The sequence below is a fragment of the Myxine glutinosa genome, chromosome 13 (genome assembly GCF_964187855.1).
Source record: "Myxine glutinosa chromosome 13, kmMyxGlut1.1, whole genome shotgun sequence".
NCBI lineage: Eukaryota > Metazoa > Chordata > Myxini > Myxiniformes > Myxinidae > Myxine > Myxine glutinosa.
The window spans coordinates 61,095,376-61,115,064 of NC_136273.1; the positions used below are offsets into that span (position 1 = coordinate 61,095,376).

Sequence of the window (19,689 nt, forward strand, 5' to 3'; positions counted from 1 at the left end):
GAATTACTCCCCCCCCCCCCCCCCGGAGCATTCACTTCAAAAAATGGCCGGTTGGCTCAAGGACTATATAGTCCCCTCCGGTGTACACCGGTAGGGGTCTAATAAGAACATCTTTTAGAGTTCCATTGACATTATAATTTTGTCATCAACATTGAATATATAGATGTCAGGGGTTTGAATATGCTAATTGATAGAGATTTCTAACCACTTTCTAATACCGTTAGTTATGTACATGTAGATATACTAATTTTGCAATTTTCGTCAAATCTTGGTGGCCATTTTGCATTTTATGTAACATTGAACTTGAAAATTACATTCCATAACATGCATATGTATATGCTGATCTGAATAGACTCATCATACATGTTTTTATCTTGGCTGGTTCCATATTTGAAATTTTTACCACTTTGGTTAATTTTGATGGCGGCCATCTTGGATTTGGCCTATTTTCCAGTAGTTCCCCATGTCATGTTTTTATTAAAAAAAAATTGTTTATAGTAGAGGTATCAAAGAGGTGAAACCCATCGAGAAACCTTTTGTGCAAATTTTGTTGAACATCAACTATTTAATGACCGGACTATTGAGATTGTCCATGCTTGGCTGCAATCTTTTGTCTGACCTCCTCAGACAATTCTCTGGTTTTCTTTCTTTTCTCCATACTCATTGTGGTGCACACAGACACAAAACAGCAGAATGACTCCTTTTCTCTATTCAAACTGGTTGAATGAGTGATTTTTATATTGCAGGCACCTGCAACTCCCCACAGGTGAGTTCAATTCCAAAGTAAAGGAGAATCACCTGCTTGAAATCTAATTATTTCTAACAACTTCTAAAAGGTGCCAATAACATTGTCCGGGCCATTTTAGGATCTCTCTATGGAGTAAGTTAGAATTTTGTAATTTTTTCAGCTTTTTTGGTTTTGTTCCACTGCAAACCAAATAAATACAAATGTGGATACCGAAATATTTTTAATTTCAACAATTTTCTGGAAGAAATGGTGCAGTATTTGAAAAAACTTCAAGGGTGCCTATATTGTATATTGATTTCCCACAAGGGTCCCACGACTGTATATTGATCATTTCATGGATGATCATCTAACTCCGATATTCAGTTCTAGCCCCTGTATGTCTTTAATGTACTCCCCCAACCCCTCTCTTCTTTTACTTTACTGCGATCTCCCCTCCCGCACTTGATTTTACTTCCTTTTTAAAGGCAGGAATCCTTTTTAAAGGAGATGGCCTTTGCATTCATTAACCTGTGGGCCACCATTGGGCAAGGTGTACTGCCCCCATTTTAGCCTCCTTCAGTGTCACCAGAAGCCATGGGAGCAGGTGGTGGATGGCCATGCAGACATCTGGGACACATTAGCAGTAATGGCTGCTTGGCCTTGATGCTAGGCAGAGGATTCTCTTATTACGGAGAACAATGGCTAGGATCACTCATCTAGTATAGACACACTGGCCGAGAGAAGGCAAAGGCAAACCACTTCCGTACATGCTCAGAAATCCGTACAACAAATCTGATCATAAAGGTCACCAGAAGTCGGGCATGACTTGATAAAACTAGACAACTAAGAGGAACATTTAGATGTGAACATTGAGACATATAGAGTACTTCCAATATTTCTGGTCTTGTGCCACGGTCTGGCTGCTGCCCATCTCACATACTTCAGGCTGAAACGGTGACCTATGAAACGGCTACCATGTACCAACCCATGAGGAGCGAGAGGTCAAATTTAGATGAACAAAATGAACACAGAAGTCAATTTTTTCGGAGTAAATGGAGGATTCATTCAAGAGAATGAGAATGAAGAAGCTTGCAAAGTTATAGGGGCGAGGAAGGGAGCGGGGTGGTTCGGCAGTCAGAGAAGAGCTATAAATATCATTTGTGTAGTTCTTTGCGCCTGGATGGACAGGCCTCCGATGGAGCTCGTGCTACTACTTTATGCTTCTCTCAGCACAGGTGAGGCTTCTCACGTTACGCTTCCTGCAGTTTTCAGGGCTCGGCGCCTATGTGGTCTTGTTTCCCATGATCGTTTAGTCTTGGAAACGCATGTCTTCCATAAAAAGGAAACACATATTCCAGGAAAGCAAGATATTGTAGAAAATGACGGTACGTATGAAATCCGAGGGAATGTTTAGAGTTTTAAGGATAACCTAATATTGGGTCATTGCCCAAAAATGGCCATGGTCCCCATAGTTTTAGTTTTAATAGCTTAGGTTTTACATACAACAGTGGTTGTAGGCTGTACCCTCTCATTGCAGATTCCACAGCTGTTCTGGTTCACTGGGTCAAGATCTTTTTTTTCCCCTCGGGAAAGGGGAGGGTGTGTCCCATTCTGAAATACACATGCGTGCATGTGTGTGTGCGTATACAGTAGATATAAATTCATCAAATTATCAGTGACAACAGTAATATGTGGTTTTTATTGTAAATTAACAGCCTTTACAAATGCACATGAAACAAACTTTTGAAGTAAATAACAAGAACAGTGTCATTTTATAGCTTCAGTCTGTACTTTGTGTGTCTAGCCTTTTCCTTTTTGAGTGCCATCTCTTTTACCCATGCTTTATGTATACGACTGAAACACTCTTAAAGGAAATACTATTGCTCCAAATATCCTGAAGTACATTCCATAGTTCTGTAAGCTTTGTTGGGTTCCACTTGTTCTTCACTGTTTTCCGGTAATCCCATATGGCCTCAATGGGACTCATGTCCGCACTCTGCAGGGGTGGCCATTCTACCACTTGGAGCACACCAGCTGTAACGTTGTTCTCCAAATACCGTTTTACTATATTGGAAGTGTGTTTTGGATCGTTACGTTGTTGGAAAATAAATCCTTCTCCGATTAAGTAATTTCCACCGGAACTGCATGGTGCTGCAGTATCTGCTTGTACTTCTCTTTTGTTCATGTTCCATTGATTTTTAACACGTTTTCCTACTGCAAAAGCTGAGATACAAACCCAGACAGCCACAGAGCCTCTCCCTATTGGAGGGATAATCATAGCCACCTGGTGTAATTGATTAGGAGAGATCTGATTGGTTATTCCCTCCAAATATGGGTGAGAGACGTAATTGGGTCTTGTCATTTATATGTTGAATGCTATTGGCATCGTATGTGGTACATGCTTGGGAGCCTCTGTTGTGCACATTTATGTCTATGCTGTCACTGATGATTCGCCAACAAGTGATGAAACTGGTACGGTGGCTGAGGGGGCATGTAGCATTGGAATTCTCATGTATGTACAAAGGGACCCTCCACTCAGAGATTCCACAGCTGTTCTGGATCACTGGGTCAAAATCTTCCTCCCCCCCCCCCCCCCCCTCGGGTAAGGGGAGGGTGTGGCCTGCAAGGGTGCCAATATCATTTGTGTAGTTCTTTCTGCTGTCACTGATGATCATGAGACAGAGACCGATGCCGAGACCCGGCATCAATATGGTCTAGGCTGGCCCCTCTCACAGGCCTCAATACGTGCCTGCATTAGTCTTCGCCTTGGATTCAATTGGCTGTACACGAGTTTTTGGACTCTCTCTTCAGCCTGAGACATTGTTCACCTTGCCTCTGCATATATATATATATATATAAATATATATATATACTGTATATATATATATATATATATTTATATATATATATATATATATATATATATATATATATATATATATATATATATATATTGTTGCGGATATGAGGACTGTATATTTTTTTGATTGTGTGCTTTATTATTATTATTATTGTTTATTCTGCGCCCCCTGCCTCCGGAGCTGTGTAAAGGTGAAAGGGCATCCCATAATTAGTCCATGAGCATACACGTCAGCCAATAATAGAATACCCCTGTTCGATAGTTATATCTTATTCTGTGTTTTAGAGTAAGGCTGTGTCTCCCATTAATTGAAGTACTCCATTGCACCAGTGAAAGAGAATAGATCCCCTTTCATTCCCATCCCCAAAATCTCCATTTCCTTTCACATCCCCTTTCGTCATTGCCAAGCCTCGATTGCCAATTACATCCCCTCCAAAACCACCATTGAACATGTGCTCGGGTCGGGGAAGAGGGGCGTGCCCGCCCGTCGTCATCAAGGGCGGAGCCAGAGGGTCGCGTGACCAACCAGGGCCGAGGTGAGCACACCGATGGGCGTGTCCTGAAGGCCGGCGGCTTGATCGCCGGAGGCGCTATAAAGGCGCGCGCGCAAGAAGCGTAGAGAGTCGGTGGAAAAGAGTCGGTGGAAAAGGGTCGGTGGTGAGGAGTCGGTGGTGAAGAGTCGGTGGTGAGGAGTCAGTGGTGAGGAGTCGGTGGTGAGGAGTCGGTGGTGAGAAGTCGGTGGTGAGAAGTCGGTGGTGAAGAGTCGGTGGTGAGGAGTGAGTGGACCAAGAGAGAGAAAGAGTGGTTGGACCAAGAAAGAGAAGGAGTGGTTGGACCAAGAAAGAAAGAGTGGTTGGACAGGGAGACGTGCAAGAGGTTGTTGAGTTGAGGGTTTGGACCAGACGAGTCAGACGAGTCCTGGAAAAGCAGCGGCGGCCACAGCAGCAACGACACCCAACAGCCGCTTGGGGCCTGGACGGCGGTTTTGAGCAGGGCCGCGAAGGAACGGCGGCTGCTAAACGCGCCGATCGTGCTGCAGGACCCCCTTGGACCTTCCTCTCCCTCCAGCCATCCACCTCCTGCCTTTCCACCCTTCTTGTGTACGTGAGTTTGTTCTGTGTGTCTTGTCCCTGGGTATTTAATTAATTAAGTCTGTATAAGCTAGTATTTGCACTGTGTCACCTGCGTCTTATGTGTTGTAAATAAACGTGACTGCTTTCTTTTTGCTTGTGTGTATAATAAATCCAATTGTCTTCTGTCCGTCTTCTCGTCTTATTCCTTTTCCTCTATGCATTTCGTCGTTTTAGTCTTTTCCCAGATTGGGCAGCTGCGGTGCGATACGGCCAAAGTTCTGGGTGAATCGGGTGAGTCGGGGAGCAACTGTTCGGTCGCGGAGCCTTCGCTCGGCAAACAACATCCTAAACCGCGATCAGTAACAATTGGAGTCAGGAGTTGGGATTCGAACCTGGGACTAAATTTATTTGGCCCAAATTTTGGACACCAATTGTACTATTGGCAGTAACAATTGGTGTCGGGAAGTGGGATTGGACCCGAAGCGCGCTTAACGCGCTCAAAATTACAAAATACCGAAATTGCTTTTGTTTTACAAAACCCGAATTTTGAAATCGCGCCATGGCTGGTCAAGGCGACGGGATGCCGGTGGGAGAGATAGACGGGGTAGAATCGACCCAGGACCTCGGGGAAATGTATGTGGATGAAAGAGAGGAGGAGAACATTGGCAATGTGGTTGAGGGGGTATCAGGTGCACAAAATGGCGTGCTCGCGCACGTGGTTGAAGAGTCCCAAAATAGCGGCGCAGTGGAGGGCGAGCCCGCGGTGGCGGCTGGGGACGCTGGGCAAACCGGGTTTGACCTCAGATTATTCTTGACCCAACTGAATGCAAAAATGGATAGGATGGGGGGCCAAATGGGAGAGATGGGGGGCCAAATGGGGGCAATGAGGGACGAAGCGAAGGGTACCAATGCCCAAATTGGGAAGTTAGACAAGAAATTTGAGGGGTTAGACAATGGGATAGAGGAGGTGAAAAATGGGTTAGAGGGGCTAGAAAATAGGATGGAAGGCAAATTGCGGGAGATAGGGGAGCAATCCGCCCGAGAAATTAAACAAATGGGAGAGCAGATAGAGGAGGTAAAAATCGGGGTAGAAACCAAATTGGATGCTCAGAGGGATGAATTGGGACAGATGAGGGTGGCATCTACAAAGGAGATGGAGGAGATGAAAGAGGAGATACGACGAGGTGTGAGTGAGGAGGTCTCGGGGCTACGCGAGGAGGTAAAGCGAGGTGAAAAGCGTATGGAGAAAGAGATGAGGAATAATACGGCTAGGTTACAAGGGGGCATAGAAGATCTGACGGAGGAGGTGGAACAGCTGACGGAGGGACAAAAAGAACTAGTGGAGCAGGTTCAAAAGAACACTGCAGTACTAGGAGGGTTAAAGGCGACACAAAAAGAAATTAAAAACGAATTAATAGCGACACAGAAGCAATGTCAGATGGTACGTGAGGGACTGACAATGAGGGTGGACGAGGTGACAGAGATAATGGAGACGAAGGACCGAGAGGTGAGGATGCACATAGAGACGGTCACGGTAGCCTTAGAGGACGAACTTGAGGAGACGCACCGGGAAATAAAAGAGGTGAAGCAAAAATTAGAGGAAGTGGAAGAAGAGATGAGTGAAATTAAGAAGGGACGGACAGAAACTAAGAGGGAGATAAAGGAGGAAGTAATGGAATTGGTACAAGGTCTGTGCTCGAATCCTGATGTGCTGCTCACTAACCAAATAAAGAGTTTGCAGGTGGCAAAAGAGGTGCGGAGACGAGGTGCCAAGGTGAGTGGCGATATAATCGGAAATGTACATGATGTGAGGAAATCTTCAGTCGGCTTGGGGGTTGATTTAGACCCGGGTGTTCGTGAGAGGCCGTTGGTGAAGTGTGTGACAGGTCAGGTGTGCGAAAAAAGAGGTGTGCGAGAATGTCCGACCATGGGGTGTGTGAGGAAAAAGTGCGCGCCGACCAGTGAGTGTGCCGTCAAGAGTGAGTTGGTCGAAGCGCGTGTGCGAGGGGGTACATGGAAGCGCGGTGTGGTAAGTATTACGGAGGAAGTAACGAAAGAGTGTGCGCAAGAGGATGCGCGAGAAAGGAGTGTAACGGACAGGTGCATGGGGAAAGAGTATGCTGTCAAGAGTAAGGGAGAATGCACGCCTGTGGTGAGAGTTACAGAGGAAGTAACGGGAGAGAGTGCGTGAGAGTGTGCGCGAGAAAGGTGTGTAACGGAGGACAGGTACATGAGGAAAGAGTGTGCTGTCGAGAGTAAGGGTGAGTGTGCGACCGAGAGTGGAGGAGAAAGTAGTGAGAGTGACACGGAGTGTGAGTTGGTTGTGACAGGTGAGCGAGGATGTACACCTGGAATGGAAGGATGCACACCTGGAATGGTAGAGCGTGTGTGGGAATGCACACTTGAGTTGGTCGTGAGGCACGTGGTTGGGTGTGCGAGTGAAAGCACACCAGTGATGGTCACAGGGGAGGTATGAGCAAGAAAGGGGTAGCGTATGCATGTAAGCATGCAGGTGAGGCATCGACGGTAACCGGGTTAGCGTGAGAGCGACTTTTAGCCGAATCGGGCCCTCGGTGCGTGCCGGGCTTCGCGTGCCGCGAGAACCAGCGGGGATCCGAGCCACGGCGGTTTCGAAAGGACCGCCGTACGCGATCCACGCTGTGCCTCGCTTGGAACGGCCACATCCGGGCTCCACTAGGCGGAGCGGGCAGCCCGATAGGAAGGGTCGTCACGGCGACCACTTTTTATTGAGACGTTCCGGCAGGTCGAGATCGGGAAATTGAATGGCTCCGCGCCGAGGTGGTGCGTGGGATCTCGGCACGGGTAAGCCCCCGTCCCTGCACCGAGTGCCGGACGCATCCAGCCGCCGGCACCAAAGAACCCGCGTTCATTGCTCGGCTGTACGAAGCCGAGCTTTAGAAGGGAATTGGCGCAACGAGAGGATCTAATAAGTAGACGGGTGATGAGGTTAGTGTTTTGGACCCAAAATTAGAAAAAGGCAAAATTTGATCATTGGTACGGTGATTAGCAGTAAATGACAAATTTTTGATTTGTTGGATTTGGACGAGCGAAATTGATAGTAGGACCTCCCCGATGTGGTGGGATGGGCAATCCACCATCCCTCACACCAGGGGGGGCAAAGGAGCACTAGTTTATGGGGTTTATCGCAGTGAAAACTAGCCCGGGTGGGTTAGGATATTGTGTGTAGGGATCTAGCGAAGATGACATTAGGTAACGTTAAGGTTAGTTAGTGACAATGACACCTGTAGTGGGGACGAAGGTAGAGTAGAGTGGATGATAATGACGTGGGAGCGCAATAGTTTAAAGGGACGACTGGGAAGCGCAAGTTTCAGAGGGGAGTAGTTAGCTGAGATGATGCCGTGTGTTTGAGGATTGAACAGGTGTGATTGCACAGGTGTGCAACTGAACAGGTGGATGGAGCAGTGTATGAGTGAGTGATGGTGATGTGTGTTGTGTTGACCAACTGGTCCAGGAAGAGGAGGAGGGTGCAGGTGGCACCAGGTGTGAGTGCACAGGTGTGCAACAACAGGTATGGAGAATGGCAGTGTGGAATAAATGGAGTATTGGAATGGATGGTCGTGGAGTGAGTAGGATGGAAATTGTGGAGTGGAGTGGATGGTGCGAAGGTGTGAATGGGGGAAGAGTGGACCCCCATCACGGATACCCGGGGCGGGTAGTGTAAGTGTTAGGTAGAGGGTACAGGTAAATTGTGGTTGGATATTGGCATCTGTGGTGCGGGTGAAAGAATGGTCTTTGGATGGGTGCATTAGTGTTGTGGAAATGGCTGGGCGTGTAGCCTGTTAGTGTGTGTAGTTGGTTTGGGCACTCCACCACTGTGAGGATGTCGGCCAGGTGAGGCCGCAGGTGGGCTCTGGGAGCCGGTAGTAGTTGTTGTGGATGGGGCCCGAGGATCCGGAGGACGGACCCGTGTAGCCCAGTGCCAGAGGGCACCAAGGGGTGACAGAACCAGGAGGGGTCTTCCCCAGTTAGTTAGGTTAGGGTGAGGAGCTAGGTAAGCTCGGGTGGCAACTACAGTGGTGGAGGTGTGCAGGTGGGTAGACCTGCTGGGAGAGCTACACGTCACAGCCCAGAAATTGTGCAAGGGCACCGGGAGATGAATCGGGGGAGTGAGACCCCAAATTGAGAAGCACCACAGTTTGGGCAATGGGAATTGGTTTTTAGAACCCATAGTGTAAGTTGGCCAATGGATTGGCAGGGAGAGACCCCGGGTAGTGTAAAGTGTGTTAAGGTCATTTAGAGGATAGTTAGGATTGGAGTCTCCTCGCACCATCTGCATCCACTCACCTGAGGTGACAGGTACTCCACACCATGCCATGTTTTAATTATTTTTGATGCAAAATGTTTTGGATTGTGAGACGCATCATGACGTGGGTGTGACATTGTGCTTTGATGTTCCATCTCTTCCTCCTTATGAGGATTGATGATGAATTTGGTGATGGCAAATTTTGAAGTAGAGGGATTGTGGAGACGAATTTGGTATAGGAGAAATATGGGGAAGACGTGACAGTAGTGACGAATTTGTAAATGGGTAGATTTTGTAAATATGGGGTAAGGGCAAGGGTAGTGTAGGTGACAGGGGGGTGACGTACGGTAGGGACGAGCTTTCCCACTTCGCCCTCCGTACGCATTTCGCCTTGCATTGCCTTATTGATGTGTACCCTTGTGACCTTACCCCTCGCTCAATTGTCTCTTTTGTCTCCCACATGACCTGTGCGCCATTGGGTGCCGAGGGGAGCGTGCGTGAGTCCTCCATTGTGCGCCCAGAACTCTCAGAACCAGCTGTCTGCATCGATGCACCACATTATGGACCACATGTCTGTGGCCGAGCACCACCTATGGACCCCATGGGTTGGGGCATGGCCCCTCTGCTGGAACCGGCCATGAGGGCCCGAAATCTTGCTGGCGGACCTTGGCCACAGGGCACCGATGCCACACAGGTGAAGCACACGTAGTCGGCCCTGTGGGCCATAAATAAAAGAAAATAAAAAGGACACATTGGGCACACTTTATTGCAAGTAGGCCGCCAGTAAGAAAATGAAAGAATGACAACATCTGGAAGAACAAATAATAATAACCAGCAGAGGGAGCCGAAGAGCAAGAGATCACCTGCAGGGTTAGGGGTTGTTGATTTTATTTTTATTGAACATGCATTGAACACTGATGAACTATGGTGACTGCACCGATTGGTGCTTGAGGGTGCTTGTATTGGTGCGTTTTTGGGTGCTTTAATGGTGCGTCGATGCAGAGCAGACTGTCTCCCCCCCAGAAAGAACAATCGCAGGTCCTGGGTTAGTTTTGTAAATAAAAATAGCGTCATTGTAAATAATGCTCCCCACCGTCAGTGTGTAGTTTGAAGACCATTCCGCAATTCGGTTAACTGTGGGCGTAAGTCTGTTAGGCAGGGTGCAATGGAGCAGCGGGACACATTTATTTATGTTTTAAAACTGTCGCACTCAGGGTCAGGTTAAAAGTAGAGGGAACTACACCTACGTGTCACACCAAATAAAAAGTTGTAGGCCCGGGCCGTGCCTAAGAGGAGGAGGGGGCAGTGTTGCGGATATGAGGACTGTATATTTTTTTGATTGTGTGCTTTATTATTATTATTATTGTTTATTCTGCGCCCCCTGCCTCCGGAGCTGTGTAAAGGTGAAAGGGCATCCCATAATTAGTCCACGAGCATACACGTCAGCCAATAATAGAATACCCCTGTTCGATAGTTATATCTTATTCTGTGTTTTAGAGTAAGGCTGTGTCTCCCATTAATTGAAGTACTCCATTGCACCAGTGAAAGAGAATAGATCCCCTTTCATTCCCATCCCCAAAATCTCCATTTCCTTTCACATCCCCTTTCGTCATTGCCAAGCCTCGATTGCCAATTACATCCCCTCCAAAACCACCATTGAACATGTGCTCGGGTCGGGGAAGAGGGGCGTGCCCGCCCGTCGTCATCAAGGGCGGAGCCAGAGGGTCGCGTGACCAACCAGGGCCGAGGTGAGCACACCGATGGGCGTGTCCTGAAGGCCGGCGGCTTGATCGCCGGAGGCGCTATAAAGGCGCGCGCGCAAGAAGCGTAGAGAGTCGGTGGAAAAGAGTCGGTGGAAAAGGGTCGGTGGTGAGGAGTCGGTGGTGAAGAGTCGGTGGTGAGGAGTCAGTGGTGAGGAGTCGGTGGTGAGGAGTCGGTGGTGAGAAGTCGGTGGTGAGAAGTCGGTGGTGAAGAGTCGGTGGTGAGGAGTGAGTGGACCAAGAGAGAGAAAGAGTGGTTGGACCAAGAAAGAGAAGGAGTGGTTGGACCAAGAGAGAAAGAGTGGTTGGACAGGGAGACGTGCAAGAGGTTGTTGAGTTGAGGGTTTGGACCAGACGAGTCAGACGAGTCCTGGAAAAGCAGCGGCGGCCACAGCAGCAACGACACCCAACAGCCGCTTGGGGCCTGGACGGCGGTTTTGAGCAGGGCCGCGAAGGAACGGCGGCTGCTAAACGCGCCGATCGTGCTGCAGGACCCCCTTGGACCTTCCTCTCCCTCCAGCCATCCACCTCCTGCCTTTCCACCCTTCTTGTGTATGTGAGTTTGTTCTGTGTGTCTTGTCCCTGGGTATTTAATTAATTAAGTCTGTATAAGCTAGTATTTGCACTGTGTCACCTGCGTCTTATGTGTTGTAAATAAACGTGACTGCTTTCTTTTTGCTTGTGTGTATAATAAATCCAATTACTCTTCTGTCCGTCTTCTCGTCTTATTCCTTTTCCTCTATGCATTTCGTCATTTTAGTCTTTTCCCAGATTGGGCAGCTGCGGTGCGATACGGCCAAAGTTCTGGGTGAATCGGGTGAGTCGGGGAACAACTGTTCGGTCGCGGAGCCTTCGCTCGGCAAACAACATCCTAAACCGCGATCAGTAACAATATATATATTGTTGCGGATATGGCATTTGGCCTCCATATCCGCTTGTAAATATTCCCCTATTTCCCCAATACTCCCCAACTATCCCCAATCCCCCATTCCCTAGTCCCATTGCCTGTAAATAACACTCTGTAGAACCGACCTTCCCCTTTTTCCCCCATTAAATGTCGTGCCCAGGTCCACCGCATCTCACGTAGACAACTTTCGGACATCTTGCTAGTTATTCTTAGTCTATGTCAGTTAAGGACTCGTTGCCATTAATTCTGACTCTTCGTTGCACCAGAATGTGATTATATGGCACCAGTAGTGAGTTTAGGACCTTCCCATACCTCCTCCCATCTTCTTCCCCAAACAACAACTACAACAACAACAACAACAACAACTACAACAACGGCGTGCGGGGAGTGTGCGTCCTCACTCCGGCGTGGTTAGCCGCCATTGCCCATGCGCTCCACGGGGTTACCACGAAGGGGCCGGCTGTCAGCTCCTCGTCAGGGGCGGAGCCGGTAACCCCCCCGCACCCAATAAGAAGGGCGGACCGATTCCATCTGGGGCGGAGCTAACTAGCCGAGGGCGTGTCACTCCCCGCCGGATATACGCAGCCACTTACCGGACGTGACGTCAGATGCGCCCCCAGCTTGGAAAGAGAAGTCACTACCTCCGAGCGCTGAGAGACCTCCTGCATCTTTTGGGCCGCGCTATCCTGTCCCTGAGCACAAGGTGCACCTTGTGCTGGCCATCGAAGACCCGCTTTCCTTGCCATCAATCCCCGTGTGAGTCAGTTTTTGTCCTGTTTATCTGTCGTCTGTCGGGGCTATTATAAGACCGTGTTTAAGTGCCTATCTTCCTATGCTGTCCCTCTTGTCGTTGTAATCTGACCTTCCGCCATAATATAACCTCCTCCGGAGGTCTTGAGAACTGAACCCTTGGTGTCGTGTCATTTTAATCCCAGCCGTTGTGTCCTTTTCCTTCATTGATTTAGCGTAGCGCGACTCGGCAATGTTCGAGTGGAATCGGGTAAACTGTGCAGACGTGGTCATACCAAACCGCTCGGTAAACCAACATCCACAACCGCGTCTGTAACATTTGGTGTCAGGAGTGTCGGATTCGAACCTGGGACTAAATTTGTTAGGCCCAAACTTTGGGAGGTAGAATTCGATCCGGAGTGCGTTTTTTCCGCGCTCGAAATTATAACGGCGAAATTTGATTTGTTTTACGGAAATAAAAACCCGAATTTTGAAAGTCGCGCTATGGCGGATCAAGACAGCTGGGTTCCGGTAGAGGAGAGTGAGGCAGGGTCGGTCCAGGACCAAATTGAGGGACGCGAGGAGAGCGAAGCAGTGAGGGTAGCAGACGCACAAAATAGCGTCGTTGCGCCCGACATTGCGGGGGCGCGAAATGGCGCCTCACTGGTCGCGGCGCCCGCGACCGTGGCAGCGCCCCTGGTGGATTCGAACCTTTTCCTCCTGCAAATGAGGGCCCTTATGGAACAAATGGGTGAACAATTGGGAGACCAAATTAGAGGTTTGAAAAGCAGTATGGGACAAATGGGGAACCGGATGGAGGCTCAGAATAAGCAATTGGGGGTAATGGGAAACGAAATGGGGGTAATGGGAAACGAAATGGGGGTAATGAGGGACGAAGCGAGGGGTACCAGTGAGAAGTTAGACAATAATTTTGAGGGGTTAGACAACGGGATAAAAGAGGTGAGAAATGGGTTAATGGGGGTAGAAAACAGAATGGCCGCTCAAGAGAATCAAATGGAAGGGATGCAAAAGGGGTTAGAGGGGTTAGAAAACAGGATGGAAGGCAAATTGAGGGACATGAGGGACCAAGCGGAAAGGGAAGTTAACCAAATGGGGCAGCAGATAGAGGGGGTCAGAATGGGGGTAGAAACCAAACTGGATGCTCACAGGGAGGAAATGGAGCAGATGAGGGTGGCATCTGGGCAGGAGATGCAAGTGATGGGAGAAGAGATCAGAAGAGGTGTGAGTGAGGGGGTCGGAGGAGTGCGCGAGGAGGTGAGGCACTGTCAGGAGCACATGGAGAAGGAGGTGAGAAAGGGGACTGTAAAGTTACAAGGGGGCATAGAGGACCTGACGCAGGAGGTGGAGCAGCTGACGGTGGGACAGACGGAGTTAGTGGAGCAGGTTCAAAAGAACACAGCGGTAATAGGAGGTTTAAAAGCGACACAGAATGACCTAAAAAATGACTTGGTAGCGACGAAGAGGGAATGTCAGATGGTACGTGAGGGACTGACAACGAGGCTGGACGAGGTGATAGAGGTAATGGAGACGAAGGACCGGCAGGTGAGGACGCACATGGAAACGGTCAAGGTAGCCTTAGAGGATGAGCTTGAGGAGACGTACCGGGACATAAAAGAGGTGAAGCAGAAATTAGAAGAAGTGGAAGAAGGGGTGAGCGAAATTAAGAAGCGACGGAGAGAGCATAAGAAAGAGATAAAAGAGGAAATAAAAGAATTGGTCCAAAGTCTGTGTTTGGATCGTGATGATGTGCTCATTAACCGGATGAGGGATTCGCAGGTGATGGAGGAGAAGCGAAGAGGAAGAGGACCCGGTGTAAGTGGTGACCAATATGGTCGTGCGTATGATGCGCCAGGTGATTTAAGAAGCTTGGGGGTCGAGATGGACCCGGGTGTTCGTGAGAGGCCGTTGGTGAAGTGTGCGACAGGTCTGGTGTGCGAAAAAGGAGGTGTGCGAGGAAGTCCGACTCTGGGGTGTGTGAGGAAGAAGTGCGTGCCAAGGAGTGAGGGTGCTGGCGAGAGTGAGTCGGTCGTAGCGTGTGTGCGAGGGAGCACATGGAAGCGCGGTGTGGTAAGTGTTACAGAGGGTGTGACGGGAGAGTGTGTGCGAGAAAGGTGTGTGACGGACAGGTGCATGGGGAAAGAGTGCGCTGTCAAAGGCAAGGAAGAATGCACACCTGTGGTGAGTGTTACAGAGGGTGTAACGGGAGAGTGTGCGCGAGGAAGGTGTGTAACGGACGGGTGCATGAGGAAAGAGTGCGCTGTCAAGAGTAAGGGTGAGTGCGTTGTCAAGAGTGGTGGTGAGAGGAGTGAGAGTGACAAGGAGCGTGAGTGGGAATGCACGCTGGAATTGGTAGTGAGGCACGTGGTAGGATGTGCGAGTGAGGGCACACCTGTGATTGTCACAGAGGAGGTGACCGAGGAGGGGGCGCGAAGAGGTGTATTGGTGAGGTGTGCGAGTGACGAATGTGTGCCAAAGTGTTCGGTGGTCAGGTGTGTGACCAAGGCTGTGAGTGGAATGAGGGTACCTGGGTGTGTAAGGAAAGGTACGAGGAGCATGGGAATGGCTGGATGTGTGAGCAAGGAACGGGCTGCAGGGTGTAAGCATGCAGGTGAAGCATCGACGTTAAACGGGGTAGAGTTTAGCACGACTTATAGCCGAATCGGGCCCTCGGTGCGTGCCGGGCTTCGCGTGCCGCGAGAACCAGCGGGGATCCGAGCCACGGCGGGTTCGAAAGGACCGCCGTGCGCGATCCACGCTGGGCCTCGCGTGGGACGGCCGCGTCCGGGCTCCACTAGGCGGAGCGGGCGGCTGGATAGGAAGGGTCGTCATGGCGACCACTTTTTGTTGAGGCATTCCGGCAGGTCGAGATCGGGAAATTGAATGGCTCCGCGCCGAGGTGGTGCGTGGGATCTCGGCACGGGTAAGCCCCCGTCCCTGCACCGAGTGCCGGACGCATCCAGCCGCCGGCACCAAAGAACCCGCGTTCATTGCTCGGCTGTACGAAGCCGAGCTTTAGAAGGGAATTGGCGCACCGAGAGGATCTAATAAGTAGACGGGTGATGAGGTTAGTGTTTTGGACCCAAAATTAGAAAAAGGCAAAATTTGATCATTGGTACGGTGATTAGCAGTAAATGACAAATTTTTGATTTGTTGGATTTGGACGAGCGAAATTGATAGTAGGACCTCCCCGATGTGGTGGGATGGGCAATCCACCATCCCTCACACCAGGGGGGGCAAAGGAGCACTAGTTTATGGGGTTTATCGCAGTGAAAACTAGCCCGGGTGGGTTAGGATATTGTGTGTAGGGATCTAGCGAAGATGACATTAGGTAACGTTAAGGTTAGTTAGTGACAATGACACCTGTAGTGGGGACGAAGGTAGAGTAGAGTGGATGATAATGACGTGGGAGCGCAATAGTTTAAAGGGACGACTGGGAAGCGCAAGTTTCAGAGGGGAGTAGTTAGCTGAGATGATGCCGTGTGTTTGAGGATTGAACAGGTGTGATTGCACAGGTGTGCAACTGAACAGGTGGATGGAGCAGTGTATGAGTGAGTGATGGTGATGTGTGTTGTGTTGACCAACTGGTCCAGGAAGAGGAGGAGGGTGCAGGTGGCACCAGGTGTGAGTGCACAGGTGTGCAACAACAGGTATGGAGAATGGTAGTGTGGAATAAATGGAGTATTGGAATGGATGGTCGTGGAGTGAGTAGGATGGAAATGGTGGAGTGGAGTGGATGGTGCGAAGGTGTGAATGGGGGAAGAGTGGACCCCCATCACGGATACCCGGGGCGGGTAGTGTAAGTGTTAGGTAGAGGGTACAGGTAAATTGTGGTTGGATATTGGCATCTGTGGTGTGGGTGAAAGAATGGTCTTTGGATGGGTGCATTAGTGTTGTGGAAATGGCTGGGCGTGTAGCCTGTTAGTGTGTGTAGTTGGTTTGGGCACTCCACCACTGTGAGGATGTCGGCCAGGTGAGGCCGCAGGTGGGCTCTGGGAGCCGGTAGTAGTTGTTGTGGATGGGGCCCGAGGATCCGGAGGACGGACCCGGGTAGCCCAGTGCCAGAGGGCACCAAGGGGTGACAGAACCAGGAGGGGTCTTCCCCAGTTAGTTAGGTTAGGGTGAGGAGCTAGGTAAGCTCGGGTGGCAACTACAGTGGTGGAGGTGTGCAGGTGGGTAGACCTGCTGGGAGAGCTACACGTCACAGCCCAGAAATTGTGCAAGGGCACCGGGAGATGAATCGGGGGAGTGAGACCCCAAATTGAGAAGCACCACAGTTTGGGCAATGGGAATTGGTTTTTAGAACCCATAATGTAAGTTGGCCAATGGATTGGCAGGGAGAGACCCCGGGTAGTGTAAAGTGTGTTAAGGTCATTTAGAGGATAGTTAGGATTGGAGTCTCCTCGCACCATCTGCATCCACTCACCTGAGGTGACAGGTACTCCACACCATGCCATGTTTTAATTATTTTTGATGCAAAATGTTTTGGATTGTGAGACGCATCATGACGTGGGTGTGACATTGTGCTTTGATGTTCCATCTCTTCCTCCTTATGAGGATTGATGATGAATTTGGTGATGGCAAATTTTGAAGTAGAGGGATTGTGGAGACGAATTTGGTATAGGAGAAATATGGGGAAGACGTGACAGTAGTGACGAATTTGTAAATGGGTAGATTTTGTAAATATGGGGTAAGGGCAAGGGTAGTGTAGGTGACAGGGGGGTGACGTACGGTAGGGACGAGCTTTCCCACTTCGCCCTCCGTACGCATTTCGCCTTGCATTGCCTTATTGATGTGTACCCTTGTGACCTTACCCCTCGCTCAATTGTCTCTTTTGTCTCCCACATGACCTGTGCGCCATTGGGTGCCGAGGGGAGCGTGCGTGAGTCCTCCATTGTGCGCCCAGAACTCTCAGAACCAGCTGTCTGCATCGATGCACCACATTATGGACCACATGTCTGTGGCCGAGCACCACCTATGGACCCCATGGGTTGGGGCATGGCCCCTCTGCTGGAACCGGCCATGAGGGCCCGAAATCTTGCTGGCGGACCTTGGCCACAGGGCACCGATGCCACACAGGTGAAGCACACGTAGTCGGCCCTGTGGGCCATAAATAAAAGAAAATAAAAAGGACACATTGGGCACACTTTATTGCAAGTAGGCCGCCAATAAGAAAATGAAAGAATGACAACATCTGGAAGAACAAATAATAATAACCAGCAGAGGGAGCCGAAGAGCAAGAGATCACCTGCAGGGTTAGGGGTTGTTGATTTTATTTTTTATTGAACATGCATTGAACACTGATGAACTATGGTGACTGCACCGATTGGTGCTTGAGGGTGCTTGTATTGGTGCGTTTTTGGGTGCTTTAATGGTGCGTCGATGCAGAGCAGACTGTCTCCCCCCCAGAAAGAACAATCGCAGGTCCTGGGTTAGTTTTGTAAATAAAAATAGCGTCATTGTAAATAATGCTCCCCACCGTCAGTGTGTAGTTTGAAGACCATTCCGCAATTCGGTTAACTGTGGGCGTAAGTCTGTTAGGCAGGGTGCAATGGAGCAGCGGGACACATTTATTTATGTTTTAAAACTGTCGCACTCAGGGTCAGGTTAAAAGTAGAGGGAACTACACCTACGTGTCACACCAAATAAAAAGTTGTAGGCCCGGGACGTGCCTAAGAGGAGGAGGGGGCAGTGTTGCGGATATGAGGACTGTATATTTTTTTGATAGTGTGCTTTATTATTATTATTATTGTTTATTCTGCGCCCCCTGCCTCCGGAGCTGTGTAAAGGTGAAAGGGCATCCCATAATTAGTCCACGAGCATACACGTCAGCCAATAATAGAATACCCCTGTTCGATAGTTATATCTTATTCTGTGTTTTAGAGTAAGGCTGTGTCTCCCATTAATTGAAGTACTCCATTGCACCAGTGAAAGAGAATAGATCCCCTTTCATTCCCACCCCCAAAATCTCCATTTCCTTTCACATCCCCTTTCGTCATTGCCAAGCCTCGATTGCCAATTACATCCCCTCCAAAACCACCATTGAACATGTGCTCGGGTCGGGGAAGAGGGGCGTGCCCGCCCGTCATCATCAAGGGCGGAGCCAGAGGGTCGCGTGACCAACCAGGGCCGAGGTGAGCACACCGATGGGCGTGTCCTGAAGGCCGGCGGCTTGATCGCCGGAGGCGCTATAAAGGCGCGCGCGCAAGAAGCGTAGAGAGTCGGTGGAAAAGAGTCGGTGGAAAAGGGTCGGTGGTGAGGAGTCGGTGGTGAAGAGTCGGTGGTGAGGAGTCAGTGGTGAGGAGTCGGTGGTGAGGAGTCGGTGGTGAGAAGTCGGTGGTGAGAAGTCGGTGGTGAAGAGTCGGTGGTGAGGAGTGAGTGGACCAAGAGAGAGAAAGAGTGGTTGGACCAAGAAAGAGAAGGAGTGGTTGGACCAAGAGAGAAAGAGTGGTTGGACAGGGAGACGTGCAAGAGGTTGTTGAGTTGAGGGTTTGGACCAGACGAGTCAGACGAGTCCTGGAAAAGCAGCGGCGGCCACAGCAGCAACGACACCCAACAGCCGCTTGGGGCCTGGACGGCGGTTTTGAGCAGGGCCGCGAAGGAACGGCGGCTGCTAAACGCGCCGATCGTGCTGCAGGACCCCCTTGGACCTTCCTCTCCCTCCAGCCATCCACCTCCTGCCTTTCCACCCTTCTTGTGTATGTGAGTTTGTTCTGTGTGTCTTGTCCCTGGGTATTTAATTAATTAAGTCTGTATAAGCTAGTATTTGCACTGTGTCACCTGCGTCTTATGTGTTGTAAATAAACGTGACTGCTTTCTTTTTGCTTGTGTGTATAATAAATCCAATTACTCTTCTGTCCGTCTTCTCGTCTTATTCCTTTTCCTCTATGCATTTCGTCATTTTAGTCTTTTCCCAGATTGGGCAGCTGCGGTGCGATACGGCCAAAGTTCTGGGTGAATCGGGTGAGTCGGGGAACAACTGTTCGGTCGCGGAGCCTTCGCTCGGCAAACAACATCCTAAACCGCGATCAGTAACAATATATATATTGTTGCGGATATGGCATTTGGCCTCCATATCCGCTTGTAAATATTCCCCTATTTCCCCAATACTCCCCAACTATCCCCAATCCCCCATTCCCTAGTCCCATTGCCTGTAAATAACACTCTGTAGAACCGACCTTCCCCTTTTTCCCCCATTAAATGTCGTGCCCAGGTCCACCGCATCTCACGTAGACAACTTTCGGACATCTTGCTAGTTATTCTTAGTCTATGTCAGTTAAGGACTCGTTGCCATTAATTCTGACTCTTCGTTGCACCAGAATGTGATTAT

General features: G+C 49.6%; 1 protein-coding gene across 3 annotated transcripts in view; it reads left to right on the forward strand.

The window, feature by feature from the left end:
• The first annotated feature begins 1,670 nt into the window (after window positions 1-1,670).
• LOC137438466 (acetylcholine receptor subunit gamma-like) overlaps window positions 1,671-19,689 on the forward strand; it is a 71,173-nt gene continuing 53,154 nt past the window's right edge. The window contains exon 1 of one of the 3 annotated variants that reach the window (XM_068133570.2): window positions 1,671-1,962. In XM_068133570.2, coding sequence (XP_067989671.2) covers window positions 1,740-1,962 — 223 coding nt within the window. In that variant the 5' untranslated portion in view covers window positions 1,671-1,739. The remainder of the gene's footprint in view (window positions 1,963-19,689) is intronic. The other 2 variants (XM_068133572.2, XM_078767598.1) reach the window with 2 other exon arrangements.